The sequence below is a fragment of the Anguilla rostrata genome, chromosome 7, assembly GCF_018555375.3.
Source record: "Anguilla rostrata isolate EN2019 chromosome 7, ASM1855537v3, whole genome shotgun sequence".
NCBI lineage: Eukaryota > Metazoa > Chordata > Actinopteri > Anguilliformes > Anguillidae > Anguilla > Anguilla rostrata.
The window spans coordinates 55,622,765-55,648,375 of NC_057939.1; the positions used below are offsets into that span (position 1 = coordinate 55,622,765).

General features: G+C 44.5%; 1 protein-coding gene across 3 annotated transcripts; it reads right to left on the minus strand.

Annotated features, from left to right (window-relative positions):
• Positions 1 to 675: 675 nt before the first annotated feature.
• Positions 676 to 11,896, minus strand: LOC135260120 (protein FAM13A-like). 3 transcript variants are annotated; one of them, XM_064345315.1, is made up of 13 exons: positions 11,736 to 11,896; positions 11,127 to 11,277; positions 7,414 to 7,603; positions 7,124 to 7,265; positions 6,669 to 6,750; positions 6,287 to 6,489; positions 5,765 to 5,848; positions 5,467 to 5,562; positions 4,611 to 4,694; positions 3,133 to 3,332; positions 2,642 to 2,743; positions 2,172 to 2,442; positions 676 to 2,085 (listed from the first exon to the last, which is right to left on the minus strand). In XM_064345315.1, exons 2-12 carry the CDS (start codon positions 11,257 to 11,259, stop codon positions 2,316 to 2,318), a joined length of 1,443 nt encoding a protein of 480 aa, XP_064201385.1. In that variant the 5' UTR covers positions 11,260 to 11,277; positions 11,736 to 11,896; the 3' UTR covers positions 676 to 2,085; positions 2,172 to 2,315. The 3 variants fall into 3 exon arrangements, with proteins under 3 accessions (XP_064201385.1, XP_064201384.1, XP_064201386.1); XM_064345314.1 differs by having other exon boundaries at positions 2,157 to 2,442; XM_064345316.1 differs by lacking the exons at positions 676 to 2,085; positions 4,611 to 4,694 and having other exon boundaries at positions 2,282 to 2,442.
• Between the last annotated feature and the right edge of the window lie 13,715 nt (positions 11,897 to 25,611).

The window sequence follows — 25,611 nt, forward strand, 5'->3', positions numbered from 1 at the left end:
TAAAAAGTGAACCTCCTGTTGTCACAAAATCCAAATCAGCACCGACATGTAAACATTTTGTAAGAGTTTTGACACCGCCCACACGACCAACCCCCCCCCCACACCCCCACACACCACCCACACACACCCCACACCCCCCCCCTCCACCACACGCCCACACCCCCCCCACACACACCCACAAAGCACAAGCAGGATTTTCAGTTTAATATAAAGCTTGGAATGATCAGGACAGTTTGAGTGCTGAGCACACAGCCCTTAATTGCAAATGTAAGATTGAGGCACAGAACAAAGTGTTCTTTCATAACATGATTTTCGCAGTGTGCCATAAATATTAAGAGATTCTGATTCTGGAACATACATATTATCTCTGTGATGCTGTTTGACCTGAACTGAAAAGCACTTTTAGGCTATTTTAGCTGTAAGTAAAAGCTATTTAAAATGCTTAAAAGCCATTTTAAAATATTAAACCCCTCCTGTTATTTTTACATGAATGCGCATCCAGTATGTGACTTCTGTGTCCTCTCCTTCCACTGTATGACGAGCGAAATGTTTGGAAACAGCGGTTCTTGTTTACTCCAGTGATCCCTTCGGTTTCTGCTGTAACCATGTTTTTTGCTTGCCTCGATGAGGACTTTTTTTCTACATCTAATTATACAAATGAAACTGACTCACAGATTAATATTTATAAAACAGATTAATTCATGATGTAACATGAGATGCTATTGCTTTTTTACAACATTAAACATTAATTACAGCTGTCTCATGGAGATTATCTGGAAAGAAAAAAATGCTGAAAATTTGGATTCTACAACAACATAAAATGATGATATTTCAATCATGTTATATAATTAATTAATCTCTATGAAATACAAGAAAATGATCTGTGGGATAAAATTATTCAGATGCTTTATATATACATTTAAAATGGAATTATCACAACACTGAAATATATCAGTAAAAATGTATTCTTTTATAGAATAGATACAAAAAAATATGTACGAAAATGTACACATTCATAACAATCAGAAATCAGTGTTAACATACAAAATGAAGTGACACTGCACTTGTTCATTCTGGAGGACAGACGGTACACAGGTAAAAGCATGAGCATATCGATAAGTAACAATGAGGTTACTGATGTCTGATAAAACAAAGCAGAAAAATCAGTTTGAACTCTAGCAGTAGGAATTTTGATCATTATGGAATCTTTTTTTTTTTTTTTTAGATTTGACTAAAACAGGATTGCTGTTCTCAGTGTGCACTAACACTATTACACACAAATGCTGGAAATGACATATTTGCAAATGTTGTTACAAAACATCACGCTTTACCCTGTACAATATTTTACATGGGGAAAATAAATCTATGATGCAAAGCCGCATAAATCTGAGATCACAGAAGCTTGGTGTGTGATATTTCTCATACCACTGTGAGATACAGTATGTGCGTTCACGTTCACACCAGTCCAATCAAGTGACAGTGCTATTTCTGTTGGATCACACAAAATAATAAGCTCATATTCAGCGGCAGAATTTATGGATTAAAACAGATATATTTTTACATAGTTGCATAACTGTTTTTTTAAGCCATGTCCACGTCCAAACAGAAATTTTTGTTTTGACCAATCACACAAAAATCGCCGTGTGACGAATCTCTTATTTATAGCTTATTCTTGAAGGCTCTACATTCAAATGAAATTTCTTTATTTAAAAAAAAAGTCACTCTTAGTGCAATTAGAATCACTGACCATACCAATATATATTTTCTTACAGAAAACCTTTTCCTGTTCCTTCTCACCCGGGGATGAGAGACTCACGGAGATACAGACCTGTGCTCTGTGCTCTACATGTCGCACGGCTGAACCGCGGCAGCCCCTCTGCTCTGAGCCCCTCAGCACTCAGCCCCTCTGCTCTCAGCCCCTCAGCACTCAGCCCCTCTGCACTCAGCCCCTCTGCTCTCAGCCCCTCTGCTCTCAGCCCCTCTGCACTCAGCCCCTCTGCTCTCAGCCCCTCTGCACTCAGCCCCTCTGCACTCAGCCCCTCTGCTCTCAGCCCCTCTGCACTCAGCCCCTCTGCTCTCAGCCCTCTGCTCAGCCCCTCTGGTCTCAGCCCCTCTGCTCTCAGCCCCTCTGCTCTCTGCACTCAGCCCCTCTGCACTCAGCCCCTCTGCACTCTGCTCTCAGTCCCTCTGCACTCAGCCCCTCTGCTCTCTGCTCTCAGTCCCTCCTGATGTTCGAATGATGCAGATGTCGCCATGGAAACACTGGCACTGTCTTTCAGCAGTTGGGGACACAGTGGGGCAGCCCTGCCCGTGCTCTAGATAGAGACTCTAGAAGAGTCTCTTTTGCTGATGAGAACCTCGAGGAGCCTGAGCTTGGCTTTGACGTGCTTGTATTCGGTGTATTCCTCTGCCAAGGCTGGGCGTTCCTCCTTCTGGACATTTCTGTATCGACAGCGAAACAAATCCATCAGGATATCGATTGCTCTTATGTACATGGGGCACACACACACATACACAAGCACACACAGGAATACCACGCCTTGTCTGAGTGAGAGAGCAAACCCTCATTAAAGATTCATCAGGTGCTAGACCTCTGCCCACTCAATACCATAATGGCTGATATTGCTGGTGAAGTCTTTACCTTCCGTTTTGCCTGAAAAACGTGTCCTCAAACTCCCTGAGCTTCTTGCGGATCCTCTTCTTCTCCTCTCGCGTCTGGTGGAGCTGCTCCACGAGCTCTGGCCTGTGTGTGGAGACATGACTTTGAGCAGGACCTCTTTCCTCACCTCCACTACAGACATCAGGAATAATAAACTAGACAAACTTCAGCACGTGATTCATCCAACTGCATCCCATTTTGGAACCCATTATTAATGACTGTTTTGCTAGTGGAACCAGTTTATTCTGAGGGACTGTTGATTAAAAATGCTCCCAGCTGCATGAGCCAGCATTGCAGCTAGGCGGCGGGGCCGGCACCTTTGGGGTCCAAGCACCTGCAGCAGATCGAGCCCTGCAGCAGATCCAGGCACCCTGCAGCAGATCGGAGCCTAGCAGCAGATCCAGGAGCACCCTTAGCAGCAGATCCAGGAGCACCCTTAGCAGCAGATCCAGGAGCACCCCACGCAGGCTTACATGCTGGCGAAGTGCAGGTTGGACAGCTGCATGTCCATGCTCTGCTTGGAGGGGGACAGCTCGTCCGCGGGGGAGAGGCACCCGTCCAGGTCCTCCTCCAGCTGGTCCAGGAAGCCCAGCATGTGGTACTCTGGCCCGCTCGTCCCAGGGGGGTCCGTCCGCACCTCACCTTCGTCCTCCGAGCCGTCCTCCTCCTCTTCCTGCCGTTGGAGAGGGGAAAACAGGGACTGTTAAAAACCCCGGGTGAGAGCAGGATGGGTAAGCCCCGGACACGGGTCAGAGAAGCAGGAGAGGTGGAGCGCCCACAGGGATTAGTCAGCCAGGAAATAGGAATGCTGGGATATTTAACCCTTTAAGATGCAGGATCACACATATGCGATTAGAGTGTTCTTGACTGAACATTCTAATGCTGATGTCACAATCGCTGCTGGTGATTGAAAAGCATAGAGTTCTAGAACACTGGCTTAGAATTTTGAAAAAATAAATACATAAAGAATTCCAAAAAGAAGACTACCCTTCAAAGGGTTAAATATGGAGAGCAGGCATGCCCAGTCCACCTTAGCTCATCAGTTTTACACACATCACTGTTGGCCCACACCACCTTTCCCACAGGAATGCAGTCAGAACAGCGAAGATGACTGGGCTGTTTCTGTGATGAGAGGGACAGAACCAACCCAGGAATTATGGACACCGGGTGTTTGCACTCTGATTAGGCCGAGCCCTTCCCCTCCCAGCGGGGCTATCCGCTGAAATCAAGCGCAATTTCAACAGCTAAACTACAAGCGGCTCCTCATTAGTTTCCTTCGGAAAAATCCATGAGGAATTTAAATACTGAAAAAAATGTCTTGCTTCACATTAATAATCATAATTTAGTGTTAATCACCTAATCTCGCGATCATTAAAATTTTGGCAGAATCATGAAATATTCAGAATGCGCAAACACGTACCGCCACGACAGTTTTAAGAGGCTTTGCAGCGAGAGAACAAAGCCACCTGCTGTCGATTAAAATGCTGCTCATGTGGACACTTAATGTGCCCTTTGTGTAGCCTCAGAACTTTGCCTAATTAAAGTCAGTGGCGCTTTGAGTTCCTATCCTGCATCACACCGAGATAATCATCATGCATGGATTAGTGCTTTCAGGCTTCATTCTGCACACACACTCCACACACTGCACACAGGCGAGTTCACAGCACACAGTCACAGCCAATCAGCTGCTGATTTGGGTGCCACACACAACGACGGGGAAATCAATGATCAGTCATCGCGCTGGGGCAAATCAGCCAGATCACCAACAAGGGGTGAGTCCAGCAGGCAAAAATATCAAGCAGCACGGGGCTTGTGGGAAATGGAGTCACAAGACAGACGCTGTGGAAGCTTGCCCCGAAGCAGCGCTGAGCTTCCACTCCGCAGCGCCGCGAAACGCTTTGCCTGCTGAACCCGCCCCGGATCGCTGAGCGCTATGGCAACGGCTCTTCACCTTGACGTTGCTGAAGAAGAGCGCGGGCACGCCCTCGATAATAGGCTGCAGCAGAGGGCTCCTGCGTTTGCTGGAGGGAGAGCCCTACAACGAGGGTCAACAAGGGGGGGTTACCACCTTCATACTGATCCCAGCTCAGACACAGGACAGGCAGGCCAGGGTGGCTCGGCATTGCAATACAATTATTCCAACCAGGCCCAAGGCAACGGCTGTCATCTCTAGCCTTACAGATACAGTTCAACTGCTTGTCGAGGAATAAATACAGAACACACATTCATTTCAAAGTCAAAGTTAAGGGGGAATGCTGACTGAATTCAGGTCTAGTTCACTCCCCACTAAAATGTCTAATCCTGTGTGGAACTATCAGACCAGCCAATAACAGGGATTACAGGTCATGTGCATTCACCCACAGCACAATCTTATCCAATCCTTTCTCACCGGAGCTTGGCTGAGTAAAGGTGCTTACAAAAAATGCGTTTGGGATTGCCTACTGTAATACCCACTATTTCCCCTAAAATCATCGGTCCACTTAGTCAGCTATGCTAACCCCTGGTCAAGGTTCGTAGCGGTCCTGCTCATAAGCTGATAAAGTGCTTTCAGCCTCCTTCTCTCCCAGAGGCCTTTGCAGTTGCAGATCGAGAAGAGTGTTTTTCTTTTCCTCCGCGGCATGGAAACATCCGGCCGGCCAGCCGCCTTAAAGGATTTCAGACCCTAAAACCCCGGGCTTTACTGAGCGGGTGAAGCCCGGGCTTTGCTGAGTGGGTGAAGCCTGGTTAATCTGGCACGGGCTCCCCGCGGTGAAAACGCCGCAGCATCGCGGGCCGCGAGCGAACAGGAAGTCAGGCGGTGGACTTACGATGGCTGGAATGGTGGAGGCTCTGCAGAGGATCTGCTTTGCCAGCCGGTAGCGGTCGTACAGCGGTCTCATGGCCTGCCGCTCAGCCTTAGTCACCTGGCACGGAACAGAAGGGTCCAGCTGGTTAGTTAACCCTTTAAAGGTGTGAGACCACAAACACAGTATGTGATTAGAATGCTCTGAACTGAACATTCTAATGCTAATGTAGCAATTACTGCTGGTGACTGAAAGCAGCGGAGTTCTAGAACACTGAAAAACTACTGGGATTTTGGGGGGGGGAAGGGGGAGGGCCACTCACCGGTCTGCCATGGATGCCCTCATAGTGCAGCAGAGCCTTCTGGAGCGCCATCTTCTCTTCCCCAATCTGCTCTCGGGTCATATCCTATCAGAGAGAGAGAGAGAGAGAGAGAGAGAGAGAGACGGAGAGGGAAAGGGAGAGAGAGGGAAAGAGAGAAGAGGAGATATCTGCCGTTAGAAGATAGAGCTCTGGTGCTTATGCTCGCAGGTAGCTGTGGTGTTAAAAATGGCAATGATACTGATGAGGATGATGATGACCATGAGAGAGATGATAATAACAATGACCATAATAAAGATGATGATGGTTATAATAATGATGATGATGATGATGACAGTGATGATGATGATGATGATAATGACGATGGCGATGATGATGACAGTGATGATGATGATGATGATGATGAAGATGATGACAGTGATGATGATGAAGATGAGTGATGCAGTGATGATGATGAAGATGAGTGATGCAGTGATGATGATGAAGATGAGTGATGCAGTGTGGGTAAGCTCTGGTGACCCTCACCTTGATGTCCTCGGGACGGCCGTCCTCCTGCCTCTTCTCCTGCAGCTTGGCCTGCAGGGTCTGCAGCGTGCTCTCCGCCGGCGGCTTGGCGCTCTTCTCCGCCGGCTTCCTGTCCAGCTGCGAGCCGAAGCTCTTGGGCAGCGTGTTGCTGCGCTGGCGCACCAGGGGCGTCAGGTCCTCCTCAGACGCTCTCAGCTTCTGCTCTGCACCGGCCAGGGAGAGACGCAGTTCAGCACCAGCCCACCAGGGGGCACTAATGAGACAGAGGAGCTGATCTACTTCTTTACTCTGTTATCTTCCTTTATTGAGGTCGTAAGACTGTTTTTTTGGGGGGTGGGGCGGTCCCTCTTCTTCTGGGGTTCCACACATCCAGCTGGCTCACCTTTCAGGTCCTTTATCAGCTTGGAGAGGTCGTTCATCCATCGTAGCACCTCTGGGTTGTCAGCTTTGTCACTGTGGGAGGGCTGCAGAAAGAACCCATCGTGTCACTAACACGCATCATGTTGACATCACATTTTAAAGCACTGAGCAGATCTACAGTATCCACAGCTACAGCACTGTTACATCACATCCATTTATACAGCTGAATACGTGCCGTGTGCAACAACAATTGGTGTATGGGAATTGAACCTGCAACCTCTATGTTACGAGCCCAATTTCCTCATCGTTGTACTAGGCTGCTCACCCTGGTTGAATTAGAAAGATGAATGGCCATATGGCGTGAGGAGCTTAACTTCCTCAAGTCCAGCGCTCCATGACTAAGCCTGAATATATTCGCCACAAGTTTTGATATCATCGTTTTTGGAAGACAGCTTGTTTGGACGCTGCCCCACTCACCCGATACTTGTGCTCCTCCTCAAATCGCTCCTCAAACTTGCGGATCTTGCGCTTCAGGTTGTGGATCTTCTTGGAGGCCTGGGCCAGGGTCAGGTCCCTCCTGTCGTCCTCGGAGGAGCCCAGAGACCAGCTCCTCTGCCGACTGCAGGCCAGAAACACACGAGCCAAAGCCAGGTTAGGCTAGCACAGCGCTCACCAACACACCCGTGCTTATCACACACACACACACACACACACACATTCACACACATACATGCACGCACGCACACACACACACACACACACTTTACCTCATGAAGGAGTAGGAGTCTGGTGGGGAAGGGGGGACCTCTGTGTCGTCCAGATTTCCGAAGGCGTAGAATCGGGGGGAGACAAGGGGGTCGCTCTCCTCCGCCAGCAGTTGGCGGATCAGAAGCCCTCCCGGCTGGGGGGGGTCCCGGGCCTCCTCCTGCTCCTCCCCCTCCCTCTGCCAGGACAAGTCTGCCAGGCGAAGACACAGAGCATGCTCAGTACAGCTGACACACAGAGCATGCTCAATACAGCTGACACACAGAGCATGCTCAGTACAGCTGACACACAGAGCGTGCTCTATTAATAATCTCAGATCATTTCATACTCTTAGCCTATTGTACATACCATAGCCATGACTATATCTGGGACTGATTATTGTTGATGGAATGGGTTCTTTAAAAGGAACAGTGCGTATTGTACAACAGAAGTTATTATGATACAATAGTTGATTATATAAAATGATTAATGTACATATTATTTCACTTATGTCAGATATTTGCACAAAGTGGTGTTGAAATCAGTCAGACAGAAAACTAGGCGCGTGATTGAATATTTTAGCAATACGTCTCTCTGTTCGGCAAAGATTAAACAAATCGTACTTTGAGTTCTCTGGCAAGTCAAGGCTTGCCCAAAGTTATTAAAATTCACCACATAATACATCGCTCATAGCAACAGCCACAAGCCTCAGTATCTCAACTTGTCCCATTTGCTGCTAATATCTGTGTTTCACAGGCACAGTAAAATAGCGTGCGATATAAAATACCCTTTGAGAAGTGACTTAATATACTAAAATATGGCTACAACTGTAAAATAAGAGAAACCATGACGAGTAATCATATTTACAGATGTGCTTTATACCCATGAGCCAGGCTGCCCTTAGATTTATAGCACTCATAAATGTAATGAACTTTGCTGGTTGTCCTGCTGTGTTTGAAATGACAGAAACGCAGCTGTGGCCCGGCTGAAAAAAGGAAAACCAGGAGCGGAATATAATAATGAACATAACGAGGAAACAAAAAACGAACAACGACGGCAGTGTGTAAGTGTGAGGAGGCCTCCCCAGTGCTACTAAGTTCAGCTGTAAGGCAAACAGGCTTTTTCAAAATGGTTTCTACTGTCCTGAATACCCTTTAAATAATTCCACAGTCAACTGTAGGGAGAACAGGTACAGACAGAGGGAACCAAGGAACTGGAACAAAATTCAATCATTCCACATGGACAGAGCTCCGTCACACACACACACACACACACACACACATACACAGGCAAGAAGCATTCCCACACTCTAATCACCACCACCAAAATCTGTGCACTGAACTCCATCTCTCAGGGGGACCCATAGCTGGAAACGTCTATCAGTTTGGCAGATCTGCACTTGAAGATCTGCACTTCTAGCTCACACTAGAGAAGGAATATATTTCCCTCAACAAGCCCCCAAGTTCACTACAGCTAATTAAACTCAGGCCTATTACATTACAAACAAAGCTATTACAGTACGAAACGTAGTTACCGTCCAAATTCTTTAAATACACCAAAATATGATAAACAAGAAAAAGAAAATCAGTTTGTTTAGAAGGGCAGTAGGCCAGTCTGTATGTTAGTGTAGCATGTGACTGGGTCCCAAGCTCTTCCTGATGGAAATTCCTGCTGGAATTTGGTGATGGAATCTAGCTGGACCCAGCTTCTACAGCTGGACACCATCTGGGATTTGGTGATGGTCTAATTGTCTGTACCAAGCTGGTCCACCATGGTTGCCAACTCAAACCTTTTGTTGCCAGCTTCACCATCTCCCAAACCAGCTTCAAACCAGCTGGACCAGTTTCAAACCAGCTCCAACAGAGGCTGCAGCCTTGTGCACCAACACAATTGATGGGCTGGCCAAAGAGCTTAAAAATTAAAACACCAAAAATGCATAATGCAACAGTTCCAGTGCTAGTACAACCGAGTCATGTAAACCATGTAGTGAGACATCAGAATCTCTGACTAATTCATCATAATTACAATGGACCCATTTAACTTCATTGTCTGGCTGACACCAGTATCTGATCAACATTAGTGATGTTTTTTCCCTTTATTAAAATTCCAGGAAACCCAGTCAGTTATGGCGAGTAAAAGATAAATGTGCAGAACAAGTAGCAACAGCTGAGCAAAGTCATTGCCCGAAGTCTACAGCATCCTCATACGCATATTGCACTTCCAATTCTAATGCCAACCCCCCCCCCACCCCCCCACCCCCCCCCACACACACACACACACACACACACACACACACGGCGTTACAGCAGCACAGGGCAAAAGCAGTGTTGGGCAGGAAATGGACTGGAGCTGAATCGGCATTGACATTAACCACATTCTTGAGCGTGAAGGAAGCTTTGCAACAGGCGTGTTTTTGGTTCTGAAACCATGTCCCTGAATTTTGATGAACCAATCATGTTGTACTTAGAACTCAATCCGCTTGCAGATATAAACAAGCTCTTGAGAGCAGCTAAACTTTCATACGGTTACTGGATCTACTGTAAATAAGACTCCATTTTGGATTGGTCTTAACACTGATGAAGGACAAAAATATAAAACAACATTTTGATTGTTCTGACGAAGGCACAAATGACGAAGACCTTTCAGCTATGGGATAATTTTCCCAGAGAGATTACATAATATGTGTCAATTTTACACGAAAGTGCAAGTCCACAATCATGAGTTTCCACATTCTTATAACTCACTACCCAGGGTAACCAAGTCACCCACTGTGACAAAACCTCCACACCCCCTATCCATAGAGTCCCCTTTCCTGACTCCTGATAAACTACAGGAGCAAGCTACCATCCACAAACACATTTGCTGTCAAAAATATAATGAGGGTTTAAAAGATTGCACGAAAGGGAAAGACAAATCCCTTCCCGTTTCTAAACTTTCTTTCTTGAAGACTTTACTTCCACAAATCCATTATACCAAAAACTAGTTTTTATTCAGATCAGCGGATTTGTGATGTCAGCAACCGACCATCTCTGTGGGACCAAAGCCTTGTTTTTCAAAAAGAAGTGTGTCACAGTGCGTGATAAGATATAACTAATGGAGAACAAAAGACATTTGTATTATATGTGCATTAATAACACTGCTGAACTCAGCAGAAAAATCTGCATGTGTCGGCAACACTGTGTGTTGAAAAAGAGACCCTTGTTGCTTAAAATGATTGAATTTTAAAAAATTACTACTAGTACTACAGGGCTGCCCCTTCTGCACGTCAGACTCAGGCCACGGATACTACCGTCTGTTTGAGGCGAGTCGTCTGCCATCATGCAAACACAGCAATAAAACAGCATCAAGAGCTTTACCATCAAACTGCCTCATTCAGGTGCTGACATTCAGACTGTCAGCATTCATCTGTTAATATACCATGTCCTGCAACTATTTCACATTCTGTCTTCACATAAAAACATCAGTGTTAAATAACAGCTATCAACAGTGCAAACTGCAGAAAGCACGCCCTTCAAATGCAGACAGTTGCACACTTCCAAATAAATACTTCATGACTGAACGCATGTCAAAGTGAAATCTCCAGCATGCACAAAACAACCCGTCCTCCACCTGCACACAGAACTGGCGTGCAGCTAACGCAAACAAAACTGACAGGTCTGTCACGTCCAAAAACACGCCCGAGACGAGCAGAGAGAGACGGGAACGTGCTAAACCCCGCAGAGGGCTGTGAAAGTACCTCCCCAGCCTCGCTGGTCCGTCAGGTCCCGTCTGGTCCGGCTGTGGGGGGGCTCCTCCTCGAACCCGTCCCCCTCGGGGCTCCTCGGAGCCCTCCTCATGTCACACACTCCCGAAACCTCCTGGATCTTCATCGCTGAGTTCTGCTGTCGCTACGGGAACAGAGCAGGAAGCATGCTTTTTAAATGGCTCCACACACTCTGTCCCCGCCCACTACACCCAACACAGGCCAACCCCCGCCCCTCCTCCCCCTCCCAAAAAAACAAAACAAAAAAACAAAACATGCACATACACCCCTGCCCAACACACACACACACAGCCAAACACACACAGGCACACACACACACATTCACTCGCCCTCACAGCTAATTGGTCAGTGGAGCTGACCAAAGAATCCGCCTTCTTGCCTACCTAATCTCCTCTCCACCCCCAACACCCCACCCCCCACTGCCCCTGCATGTCTGTGTGTGTGTGCATGTGTGCGTGTTTGCATGCGTGTATGTATGTATGTGCGTGCGCATGTGTGTGCGTGCGTGTATGTGCGTGTGTATGTGTGTGCATGCATGTATGTGTGTGTGCGAGAGAGAGAGAGAGAGAACGGATTATTCACCGATACGTGAGGGCTGTCAGCAGTTTATTATTATTTTTTTGTCGGAGTAATCCGAGTCGCAGAAAAGCTTTTTTTCACCGCGCGCAGCTCAGAGAACCGAGCGGCTTCCTGGTGCTGCTGTTGCTCGCCGTCTGCAGTCTACGTGAATGTTTTCATGCAGCCAACTTCGCTCCGATTTCCTCCGCTTGTTATGTTGCTGGGCGTGGCTATTTATGGAACAGGCTGAGCCTTTACCGCGCGGCAGCAAGCTTCTCCGCAAAACGGCCTTGAATTCTGCACGTTCTGCACGAGGGCAAACATGATTCATTTGAACAGGAAGATTACCGGTTATAGAGACTGCAATAAAGCTGTAGTATCTCTCCTCGCTTTTCCCGGTACAATTTACAATTAAAAAACATCCGACAAAAGGTAAATATGGTATTTGATAATATAAATGATTAATGTACTTTCTTAGGCACAACTGTCCAACACCAAAGGACTCAACAGTATCTGGGGAGTCCCATCATACAAAGACAATAAACAGTCACATTAATAGCATTCATTGTTTGGGTAGTTCTGAATACAATTCAAAACAAATTAGATTTTCTTGAGATGAATACATTGTTACATATGCATACATAATATTACAAGTGCAATACTGCGCTTGTACAGATTGAAAATACTGTAAGTGTGTGTGGGGGGGTCTCCACTAGTCTTTGTTATCTTGGTGTGGTAACTGCCGGAAATGTGTTTGTGTTTATACGCTGTAAGCATTTAAGTGAAGCAAGAGGGCAGGTGACTAAACGTGAGACAGACAGCTACTGCTTTGGAGAGCAGGAGCTAAATAGAGAGATAAATTTTTCTGATGCAATCCCCATAGAATCTACTGTACATAACTGCTCTTTGACTGTGCTTTATCTTCACATCCAGTGCATAAAACAATATATTAAAAAACCATTCCTTCTGATGAAATACTGCGTTGAAAATAAACTATCACAGGAATCAAATTTCACACAATCATGGCGCTCTCTGATCCAGTTTTCAGGTCGGGGCAGATTAAAGGACAAAGTGAGCTGAAAGGAGAGCTGTTGTGATTAATTTCTGATCACCCGACTGTTAGAGAGGTATTTGTAAACACGGTGAATGGGCGTGATCTGGGATTGATCCCAGTCTGGGATAGACTTGGCTCTCGCTAATGGCATTGTTTACCTTCTCTCCTTTCCTTCAGCGGCAGTTAATTGTTAACCAGCGCTCTGTAATTAGATTATCCTATAAACTGAGTAAACAACAGGCTTTGCTCAGAAAAACTAATTGACACAAGAAGCCATTTTGTCTCATAGTTATTTCCTCAGCATCTTCACAGACTAGCCTCATTGAATCCTAACAGAATAAAGGGCAGATCTGGCTCTTGGTTTCGTTTTAATGATGTCTAGACTGTAAAAGCGAGGGAAGAGCCTGTCCCAGAGGAAGAGAGACGGAGGGGAAAGCCACAGCGCTGGATTCTCCGTGTGTAACTCTGGGCTCTGGGTTACATCATCTCCCTCAGGAACACGTCTGACCGGCATTTTCTCTCAGGGGTTGGCCTGGCACCACCGAGGTGTACGGGTGTGTCGAGACCACAAACAGACAAAATCCTGATTAATCTTCCTGCTCTCAATTTTGATCTCCTGTCCTTTGGTAAAGAGCTCTCTTGGGGCTGCTTTCATCAAGTAAAAATAGCCTGGCCATCTTCTGCTTACTGCTGCTTCCAGTTATTTTATGAATTTTTTACTTATGACATTCAAAACTGCGGATCTCCAAATTTATTTAGGCAATAATCGCTTGATTATATTCTCAAACGTGTGTATGCAGATTCCTTGATGTGTGTTTCATGTCAAATGTTTATAGTTATAGGAACTTGGAGTTTTACACACTGACTGTTAGTTTGAAACTATTGCTGATATTTCTGTTGAACTGTATTCTATTGTGTAGTCTTTCATGAAACATGAATGATAAACAGAAGACTCACCCATGAGAAAGAAAACTCAGAGTCTTTTCGAGAGTTTCTTCTGAAAAAAGAGAAAATTTAAATTAATTCCGTTGTCACATAAAAGTTCTCACACACCCAACCTTAAAGCTCACAGAGGTGGTCTGATTCAAGGGTGTTCATTGCATATCAGTTCAGTCACTACATGGAAAACACATCTCACTATTCTTTCCCCCATTTCCTACATATTTTTCAATCCACAAACATCAGTGCAGAGAGAAAATAGATCCACACAAAGCATGTTCTCCTTTAATTCCGGAACATTTTTTGTTTCACTCACACAGTAAAACAGAATCACTTAAAAATATATCCACATATTGTTGATGACCCAAAAAGTTCTGAAAGAGTCCAAGAACCTCTCCGCTTCTATAGACTTTAGACTAATTAAAACCATAAATAGGACAATAATAACCTCTGTTGTGGTATAAGCATCTTAATGTGGCGATCACCTTTACAGTTGAAACACATGCAAGAACGTAGAATGAGGAAAGCCTGCATGTTTATGAATGTCATAATGCACGTAACACGCAAGTGATCTAACACAGTAACAGGGGAAAACAGCACTTACATGTGTTTTACCCATAACATGACACACATTCTCTGGTGTAAATCACAGTGACATTGTACATTTCCATTATACCCACCTCTCATCTGTCAGTTCCATGACGTCTCTTCTACGCCTCTGTTTTCTGCACGGTAAACTTGTGCTCATTTGACCGCGTGTCTCTCACCCTCCTGAAAAATAAAACACAAGTTCATCCAATTAATTTCTGTTATAAGTGAAGCAACGTTGTTATTTAATTTTCCTTTGTTCAAATGGACTAGACAGATTGATCCACAGCACTAAATTACTCAATGAACTTTCAGTAAATGAGATTTGAAATAAATGTGAATGTAGTTCAGTGACAAGAATGACGACCTCACACTTGAAACTAATCAATAAAGCTATTTAATGTAATTCTCCTGTAGATCTCCCCTTCGGTGTGCTCTCATGAATTACTCCTTTCCTCTGGGCCAGGGAGGGAAGTGAAGCAGTCACCTCTGACCTCTCTGACCTTCCAGAATCCTCTGGGCCAGGGAGGGAAGTGGAGCAGTCACCTCTGACCTCTCTGACCTTCCAGAATCCTCTGGGCCAGGGAGGGAAGTGGAGCAGTCACCTCTGACCTCTCTGACCTTCCAGAATCCTCTGGGCCAGGGAGGGAAGTGGAGCAGTCACCTCTGACCTCTCTGACCTTCCAGAATCCTCTGGGCCAGGGAGGGAAGTGGAGCAGTCACCTCTGACCTCTCTGACCTTCCAGAATCCTCTGGGCCAGGGAGGGAAGTGGAGCAGTCACCTCTGACCTCTCTGGATGTTTTATATTTTGTGACTGTGGGCGCTTGATCCGTACGAGCGAACCGCCTGCTGTGACATCATCAGAACCGCCACCTCACTCTCTGCTGCCCCTGTCACTCATACAGAGCCAACGTGTCACGCACAGAGTCAGCACACAGTGGTGAGTGTGTGTGCGTGTGCGTGTGTGTGCGTGTGTGTGCGTGTGTGTGCGTGTCCTGGTGTAGGGGGTGAGTAAGATAAGAGGACATGATACTTATAGCAATCTAGGAATACCCACACACATCAAGGCCATCCAACAGGCAGTTAATGGTTCTCTGCTACAAAAATATATAAATAAATAAATAGCCATCTTAATTTCCTTCTGGTCAAATGAACAATTAATTAATCTCCCAGCAGTTTAAGCTGTAGTTCTGACTAATTAAACTGATATACTGCACTGCGTATCAGAGTCTGGACTAGCTTTCACTGATATACTGTACTGCGTATCAGAGTCTGGACTAGCTTTCACTGATATACTGTACTGCGTATCAGAGTCTGGACTAGCTTTCATTGCCTACAAATCCTGAGGCTTTTGGTAAATGGTAAATGGACTGCATTTATATAGCGCTTTTATCCAAAGCGCTTTACAATTGATGCCTCTCATTCGCCAGAGCAGTTAGGGGTTAGGTGTCTTGCTCAAGGACACTTCAACATGCCCAGGGCGGGGTTTGAAGCGGCAACCGTCCGACTGCCAGACAATCGGTCTTACCTCCTGAGCTATGCCACCCCAGTTGTGCCAACGCATAGCATAACACTACTACTGCACTACCATGAATCGCCTGCAGCCATTTGTCTTTTAAGCGTTTTACATGGAACTGTGCTGTAAAGAGTAAAATGCCCTGTGTTAAATCAACTCTTACAGAGTACATGATGGTACCAGCCCTACTGGACTTGCATGTACACTGTTAGAGTTGAATTAACACTGGACCTCTTTCTGTTTACAGCACAGTTCCATGTGAAACACCTAAGCAGAAAATGACTGCAGGAGATTCATGGCCCTTAGTGATAAAGCCAAATAGCTGAGCTCAGTAAAAGTGAACAGATCGTGGGATTCGTGGGACGGGAAACAGATGTACCCAGTACGTTCGGTCTGTGGCACACACACGTCTCCATTACATATGTTTACATGCTGGACAGTGGGTGAGCTCTGCATTTCCAGGAAACACTGTTTTTAAAAGGTCATTTTTCCTTCGAAAACAGAACAGTGAGGCCTGCAGAAAACAAGTATCGCCTATTATGGCGTGCACCATGATTCCTGCATGAGCGGGTTTGTGGATGACTAAACATGAACTTGCACTAAATTCTGCTATTCTCAAAGATAAATCACTACAAAGACTCTAGAACCTTTACTCTAATCATTTATTCTATATCTATAATTGGAAATTAACATGCACAAATGATAGCATAACATTTCAGACTCCTATTGAATAGGAATAGTGAGCCCAGGGGAAAATTACCATTACCATATCCATGGTCTTTTCATCAGCACTAGATGCCTTCCTTGTAAAACTGGCCAAATACCTTTCCCTGGATGTTAATGAACCATTCTTGGTCATCTACGATCGATCTTCAAGCAGAGAATATTTTACAGGATATCTTCATCTATACATCAAAGGGTTCAGTGGGGAAAAAAATAACTGCCAACACTAGATGAGGTACTGTTCAGGTACAGGGATGACTGCTGGGTCTCCCTATTTGAGCCTATGCTCCACCCAGTGGTGAGACAATGGTACTACCTTTTCTTGGTGGGAGCTGCACAATCAGAGAGGGAAGGCACTATTTCAAAGGATTCTTGGACAAAATGCCAAAGGGATGCTCAGTTAAGAACATTCTGATCACAAATGAGTACACTGGAAAGGGCCAATAATGGGAGTGCTCTGATGAGCTGTGTGAAAGGTGTTTTGCTTCAACATCCTGGAAGACTTGGACCACAGCAAACATCTTGCGCATGATGACGTCAAAAATGACAAGGAAGTGAACAATGTCGCACAGTCCTAGAAGCAAGCCTAAGAAGAACAGGTGATGTGACAGCAGGTAATCTGTAGCTTTACCACACTGTGTAGAATTTGGGGAGCTACTGTACCTCAGCTCAACCTGCACCAGGGAAAGCGTACATTGAGCACTTCCCTATGAGAGAGGAACCTGCAGAGCTAACACTGACGCCACAACGCACAAACTGAAGAAATGTGTCTTTAATTCTGGGAATAATATTCTGGCCAAAAAAAATCTCTACAGCAGACTTCCTAACAAAACAGAAACACCACCCCTGGCCCTTGCCAAAGAAGCGGAGAAGGTGACGAAAGCTTTTGCTCTCCAGCTGTGAAAGAACTGCTGCTTCACTGTTGACCGTGTTTTCAGAAAGCCTGGAGACTCTCACGCTGAAAGGGCTTGGTCATTATTTGATGATGAATGCACCCTTTATTATCAACAGTTTTTTTCTACAGTGGTTTATTAAAGCTACGTTAGAAGTGACATTTTGCTATCTTGCTCATGGCACATTGACGATAATGTGCCATTCAAAACAAGAGAATGTTTTCATTCTTTAATCCTTTAAGGTGTGAGGTCACAAATACGTGATTAGAATGTTCTTCACTGAACATTCTAATGCTGATGTCACAATCACTCTAAAACACTTACATAGAATTTTGAAGAAAAAAAAAACGTTCCAAAAAACCTACTCTTCAAAGGGTTAATACACACAACAGGGAGAGGATTACCAAGTCCATTTAGCAATAGCAGTGATAAGAAAGACCTTGAAAACAGCAAGTATTTCCTGTCAATATTATATATTAGCCATAATATTATTAAAGTCACTGAGTCATACTGGGCAAGAACAGGGCAAGAGTAATGCATGAACTGGGTAAGAGAAAAGGAGAATCAGAATCATGTGACTGAACAGACATCATGTGACTCGAGCCAGGCCAATAAGATGACTAAGAGACTTTAGCTGGGCAGTGCTATTGGCACGCAGTAGGAATCATGGCATGTTTACATATATTTCTAACCAGCTGAGGAGGGGGGGGGGGGTGAATAGCAGTAATATTAAGAATTTTCTGAAATTAAATATGGAAAACTTTGAATTTGACTTTGTTTGTTGAACGATGGTACCTTTTACAGTACAATCCAACATAATTGCAGTCCGAAATTCAAATTATTCTCACCTGGAGTAAAAGGTTTTTAAAAATATTAATTCTAAGACTGTTCCTGCAATGTTCCCAGTGGCTAAGAAATCGTTTTTGAAGCACATGCAGGAGAGCACACAAATCTATGTGCCAGGAACCTTTATCTCGACTTTCCGGGAATATTCTGTGAAACAAAAATTGCTGGGCGGCTCAGGCCAGCACTGAATGCTTGGGATCCCCGCCAGCAGAACTCAGCCAGTCCAGCAACGTCCCCTTTAATCCTTCAGCAATGAGCAGCCTTAGCACAGCAGATAGCCCTGCACACACACACACACTCTCACACACACACACACAAACTGTGCACACACACACACACACACACACACACACACACACACACACACACACACGCACTGTGCACACACACTGTGCAGACACACACACACACACACTGTGCACACACACACGCACTCTCTGTACACACACGCGCACACACACACACACAAACTGTGCACAAACACACACACACACACGCACTGTGCACACACACACACACACACACACACACACACACACGCACTGTGCACACACACACACACACACACACAAACTGTGCACAAACACACACACAAACACACACGCACTGTGCACACACACACACACACTGTGCACACACACACGCACTCTCTGTACACACACGCGCACACACACACACACAAACTGTGCACAAACACACACACACACACACGCACTGTGCACACACACACACACACACACACACGCACTGTGCACACACACACACACACACACACAAACTGTGCACAAACACACACACAAACACACACGCACTGTGCACACACACACACAAACTGTGCACAAACACACACACAAACACACACGCACTGTGCACACACACACACACACTGTGCACACACACACGCACTCTCTGTACACACACGCGCACACACACACACACAAACTGTGCACAAACACACACACACACACACGCACTGTGCACAAACACACACACACACACACACACACGCGCGCGCACTGTGCAACACACACACACACACACTGTGCACACACACACGCACTCTCTGTGCACACACGCGCACACACACACACACACACTGTGCACACACCCTGACATTTGCTTCACACTCTGCTGAAATAGGTCAGCCAATAGCGCAGCAGAAACACCAGAGAGGGCCAGCCCTGCTGCAGGAGCAGGGTGAGCTCCACCTGCAGGACCAGGGCCTGGGACGCATTCCTACACGGTTCCCTTAGGAGCCCAGATCTGACACCGAGGGGCAGGTAAAGAGTGCATTTATTTCCATTTCTCTGGATTAACCTTGTATTTGACAAACATAAATCTTCATCCCAAGTCATTTTTATTTGACATATTTGTACAGCTGATTATATACTACGATCCTGCAGGACACAAAAATAGAACTTCCCAGAACTTGAGCCCGCAAAATTCTGGTAAAGCGCCAACCGGACTTTTCCTTTTCCAAGCAGCAACCAGAGATTTGTAAAGACTGCAGAGCATTTGATTTTCAACAGTGATAAGGAATAAGATGAGAGCCACAAATGAGAAAGAGTCAAAGGTTATGATAGCAGACAGGAGCATTATAATCAGGAAAGGATAGCAAAGTGAAACTGAGTATTGGCCCTGGTAGTATTAGTTCACTGAGGTCACATCTTCTAGCTAGCGCATACTACCAGTCTTCTAGCTAGCGCATACTACCAGTCTTCTAGCTAGCGCATACTACCAGTCTTCTAGCTAGCGCATACTACCAGTCTTCTAGCTAGCGCATACTACCAGTCTTCTAGCTAGCGCATACTACCAGTCTTCTAGCTAGCGCATACTACCAGTCTTCTAGCTAGCACATACTACCAGTTACTTTGACGATAAAGCAAACAGATTGGATTTTCCTGAGGTATGACTGCTTAAAATGATACACATTTTTACTTTACTAGAACAGTGTTGCTAAGGAAGTACACACACACACACTTACACACCTTCACATATCAAGATAAAGACAATCATCTCTTCCTTTGCAAAAGACTTAGAAAACATTTATCAAACCGAAATTTAGTAGGTAATTGTGTCCCAAAGTGCTAAAAAAAAGGGCACTTAAAAAGTAGGAAATATTAAAAATGATCAACAAATCTGTGGTTACATGTAAGCTACTGTGAGATGTGGTAATTAGACACAAACAACTCCACAGTTTCTGAATAGTACCCATAAATCCTTTTTATCACTAGGAGATGGGAGAACATTGTGGGTATGCCCATTACCGAGTTTATTCTGTACATTCAATGAAACTGAAATTAAATGGAATTACCTAGATCTTAAGGGACTACAAATCACATGATATCAAATCTTGCAAAAAGCTGCAGTCCCATTTGGTGATCACTAAGCTACATAATCCACGGTTTCTAACTCAAGAAAAAGATGCAGAGTAACATACTGAAGGCCAGGGACAGTCTTATACAATATTGTTGCAAAGGTCAGTGGAATGATTCTCAGACAGACCAAGGTAAGCAATTGTTCATCTGTTTACTGAAGAGAAAAACAAGTCACGACCTCTGTGCGACCTCTGGGTTTTCACCCCCTGAGACAGGTAGCATGCTGTTGTACTTTCAGTACAAGAAACGCAAATATTGAACCTCGTATTAAAAAACGTTACGGTTTTATGCATTCATTCATTCATTAAGTTACATTAAAAGCATGACAATTAACAACTTAACGCACATAATTCGGATATTTATCACAAAATGTCTAATTTTAAAATCATTTTTTAAGTTTCACCACGCTGACCTTGCTGAACGAGAGCAGTGACTGCTTGTTTAAAAGCAGTTCCGGCCTCTCCCCAGCTTGTGCACGTTTGCCTCCCTCTGACTGTGTACAGTACGTGTCAAGCAGAAGCAGTGTGCTTAATCTGTAGGCTACAGAGTCAGAGGAACAGAATGTGCTGTCTGCTCCTTTCAAAAACACACTGCCCACAGATTTGGCCACTGAGACAACCGTCTTATTGTGTCTGCGGTATCACAGCTGCTTACCAGTCTAATGAACTTTCATGGGAATGTTAACAGCGCTGGGACTGAAGGAAGCTTCTCCCTTCACTTCACAGTGATTTCATCTCATTCTTCTTCTTATTATTATTATTATTACATAGCGTGTGGATATTGGTGCATTTCTGGAGAAAGAGATTGTGACATCAGTGTAGGAACATCAGGAATGTAAGTGTAGGAACATCAGGAATGTAAGTGTAGGAACATCAGGAATATCAGTGTAGGAACGATAAGGAAGATCAGGAATATCAGGGTAGTGACATCAGTGTAGGAATCTGACACCAGCTGCCAACTCTGCCTACAGACGCAATCTCAAACAGTGTCAGGATGAACAAGCCCGCAGCCCATACTGACCAGATTCCGCTGGACTATGGATTTATAATTTAACATTATCAGACCTTAAATAACAGTTTCAGCACCATAAAGACCAAATTCAGCCAAATAAAGCATTCCTCAAAAAAAAGTCAAATTAGCTCCTAAATCTCTTCCACAGTAAATCTGTGATTGGATCAGCAAAGGGGCCTATACATATTACGTTCACTTAGAAGATGCTCTAGTCAAAATTGACTCAAAAAGAGGAGAACACCTGTGTAACCCCCAGGAGTACATAATTAATAAATCAATGAATAAATTTCAGTCCATATTCCTGCGGTTCCATCCACATGGATTAGCATAAAATAGAAATTAGTCGTGCCATGGGTAGAGTGGGCTTGTTTTTGACCTGGAGTTACTCTTTCTTAACGCCTGCAGCAGTGGAAGGCAGCTCAGCTGCACGTATGCCCAGAGCTCTGAGCTGATGACTCTGAAACAGGAAGTCAGCTGAACGTACCTTACAAGCTCAAAACAAAGGATCTGACCATGCGATCTCAGAGTTTTTAAACGGTGCGAAAGTTCATTCCGCAGCAGAGCTGAAGGGGGTCACATGACGGCGATCTCTGGAGGAGTTTGGCCGTTTTTATCGTACTTGCGCCCCGCATCAGTAAAATCCCCCAGATTAAGGTGCCCTGCACCAGGGAAAACCCACGTTCCAGAGGCCAAGGGGCTGCAGGTTTAAAATTGTTTTGCTTTACCAATCTGGTATTAAACACTCTCAGAAGCATTAATGCCAGAGCACTTCCCAGCATGAATTACACAACAGAACTCCTGGTTTCCACTGTTGACAAGAAGAGAGTCAAAGTGATATTACTAAGTTCATCCGTAGATAGATTAAGCAGTTTAATTAAGCTGGGTTTCAGTAAGATGATTAGTGTTCGCACTCTTATCTGTCAATGTACAGATGCATATGTCCGACAGCATGCAAGAATCAACTTTGACTGTTTCTAGCTGAGATAAAGCACTGATACCACCATCCGCCACGGGTTTACATCTGTTCTGCAGCCTGATCACAGAAATGAGAGGTTGCTCCCACACAAATCTGCGAGCAGCAGCAGTGAAGCATCTTGTAAGCGTGTCACGGCGTTGTTGTTGTTGGGGGTGATGGATGTTGGAGTGTAACCTTCCATTGGTCCCCCGGGGCCTTTAGGAATGTCATCAATATTCAGGAAACCTCCCCAAATCGAGTGTTGTAGCAACATAGCTATCATAACCATCATTTCTGGTCATTATTTGTAGCTCTGGCTGTGAATTTATTTCTGTGTTAAAAATATTTCTGTCCTATTCTTTTTTTTTGAATATCTCTGTATCCAACTATTTTCCAGGAGTTAAGCTGTTAAAGTGTATAGAAACATATTTTTCTTTATATTCCTCCTTGACTGATTTTTAAAAACTTTTTTTCCCCTCCTTTTTTTCCTCCTACAAGATATCTGGGATATCCGTGAAGCATTGTGACCACCCCTGCACTATTTTTATTCCATAATTCCATAGCTGCTGCAAATGTACTGTGCTAAGGGTAAGCCTCCGGAGCTTGTTAAAAGAATGCATAACCATCTAATATAAACTACGAGCAAAAACAATTACGAAAGGGCAAGTTAAATGGGATTACATGCTTTGTAGCAACGTGACGGAAAGCCTTCCCCTTGTGGTTATCGTCGGAACTGCAGCTCTCAGCTCCGTCGCGGGTTGTTTGTGCTCCATAATCCGTTGATAAATTTACCACCCGTCCGGGGCTCCGCCTCTGACGCTGCATTTCTGTTGTTTTGTTTTTCTGCTTAAACCCAGAAAAAGTGGATCATGCAAATTGCACCACTGGGTTAATCCCCTCATCCTGAGAGGAGAAACAAGTCTGGCTGTTCCAGGACACTAATGGGCTGATCAGGCTAAATTATAAAAGAGAGGATGTAGCGTTGAGCTATTAATAATAGCTCAAAGGTCACATGTTTTCTCTCCAGAGTTGCAGACTCAGACTGCACGCATCTGGCAGGCACTGTGGTGGATATATCGCATGTAATGCACCTGACAGGCACTGTGGTGGATATATCGCATGTAATGCACCTGACAGGCACTGCGGTGGATATATCGCATGTAATGCACCTGACAGGCACCGCGGTGGATATATCGCATGTAATGCGCCGGCAGTGGGAAGAACGCAGGACTTGCTACAGGGCGGAGATGCAGTGAGGTCGCCCTTCCTCCATATCCATGGCAACATGACTTCATAAATAGCGAGACTGCCAGTGCCTTGTCTTCAGTCACCTTATCCACTTCAATTTTCCATTTTTCTGGCAGTCTGGGTTTTTTTTTTTTTTTGAAAGGCCTTCTATTCAGTGATTATATAATCGCTCACATCCATTTGAGCAGCAGACTAAATCGAGGTCTGTCAAATGAAGCAGTGGTGCAGCAATTTTTGGATGCTGTAGGCTGGTACTGCCTGACATGTAGCCTCCTACCTCTACCATATTAGGACAATAAATTTAAAATAGGAATTCCATTAGGTCCATATGCATTCCTATTCTAAACAATGCATATCAATGAAAGGTGACAGTACATTGTCAGTACTGTATCGTTACGGTGCTTCACTAAAGATATAAAACCTTTCTATTTTTGGGATGCACTTATGCCAAAGAACATATCTCTGTGATTAATATTTAATCCATCTTTACGCTGGACTTTTCAGGAAAAATGGCTTTATGATGTATTTTTAAACTTCATGACTGAGGTTTGTAAAGTTTCATGAAACATCTTCAACAAAACAACAACAACAACAACAACACACACACACATGCATGCAAATCTTTTCAAATAAAAAAATGTGTGTTGTTCGATATTCACAGCTCATGGGAAAAAAATAGGCTGGTACAATGACAAATGTATAATTATTGTACAACAAACCAAATTAGAAGATTCCCATCTTTAATTTAAACACACTAACCTATTAAAAGTCTTTAAGCTTTTGATGGCAGTGATGACATCACAGGACAGACAGGTATCCTGGGTATGTGGGGCGTGGCCGAAGACTGTTGGCCGGACGATCCAGGTGCACACAAAGGTGGGAGAACAGCAGCGGTATTCCCTATCTTCACCTGCAGGGGGCACAATGATGCAAAAATGATCATACTGAGCTTGAACAGGCCATGCTAGACTAGACATTTAATAATTTAGATTATCTGGGGGCTCATTCAGTGTCATACTCATTCTATGAGCAAATCATGAAATGGATGCTCTTTTATAAGATGCATTCCAAGATGCAGAGACAGAAAAGTGCATTTGGCCCTCAGAATAAATAAAGAATAGATGTGAAATCTGTTCTGTTTATAGTCTCTCACGTACCCAGTGCAGACATGTGGCTGATAAAAACCAGCGAGTTGCACATACAGACCTTTCATTCCATGTTGCTCCACCTCTTGACTACCAACAGCATCCCTGCATTTCCTGATTACAGCCATCCTGTATTTATGTGTGCGTATTTATGGAAGTATGAATGTATTCATGCATATCCTCATACCACAGGTTTAATGAGCAGACATCTTTCAAAATCACATCTTTCCTCAATTAACCTGCGGCCATTTCCCTGTGCAGCAGGAAGTACAGTAACACATTTATCGATAAAATCATTTATATAATCACTTCATCACTTTAGTGAACTTTATCTCTTTAATGAATCATTGTGTACCTATAGTGTTCCTGGGGTTGGGTTGCCCAGTGTTGCCATGTGACTTTAATAGTAACAGGTATCATTATTGGTGACCTTCAACAAAAGCATTACAGTAAGTCCATAAAACTGATTAGGGCTTCATAAAGAAAGGCAAGGCCTAGCTCAAGGAAATCTATAGTAATAGTAAAGGAGTTGCTCACGTGTAATAAATAAAGTTCTGCAAACAAGAGAAAACAGGCACGGCCCACACCAATAAAGACAAAGAA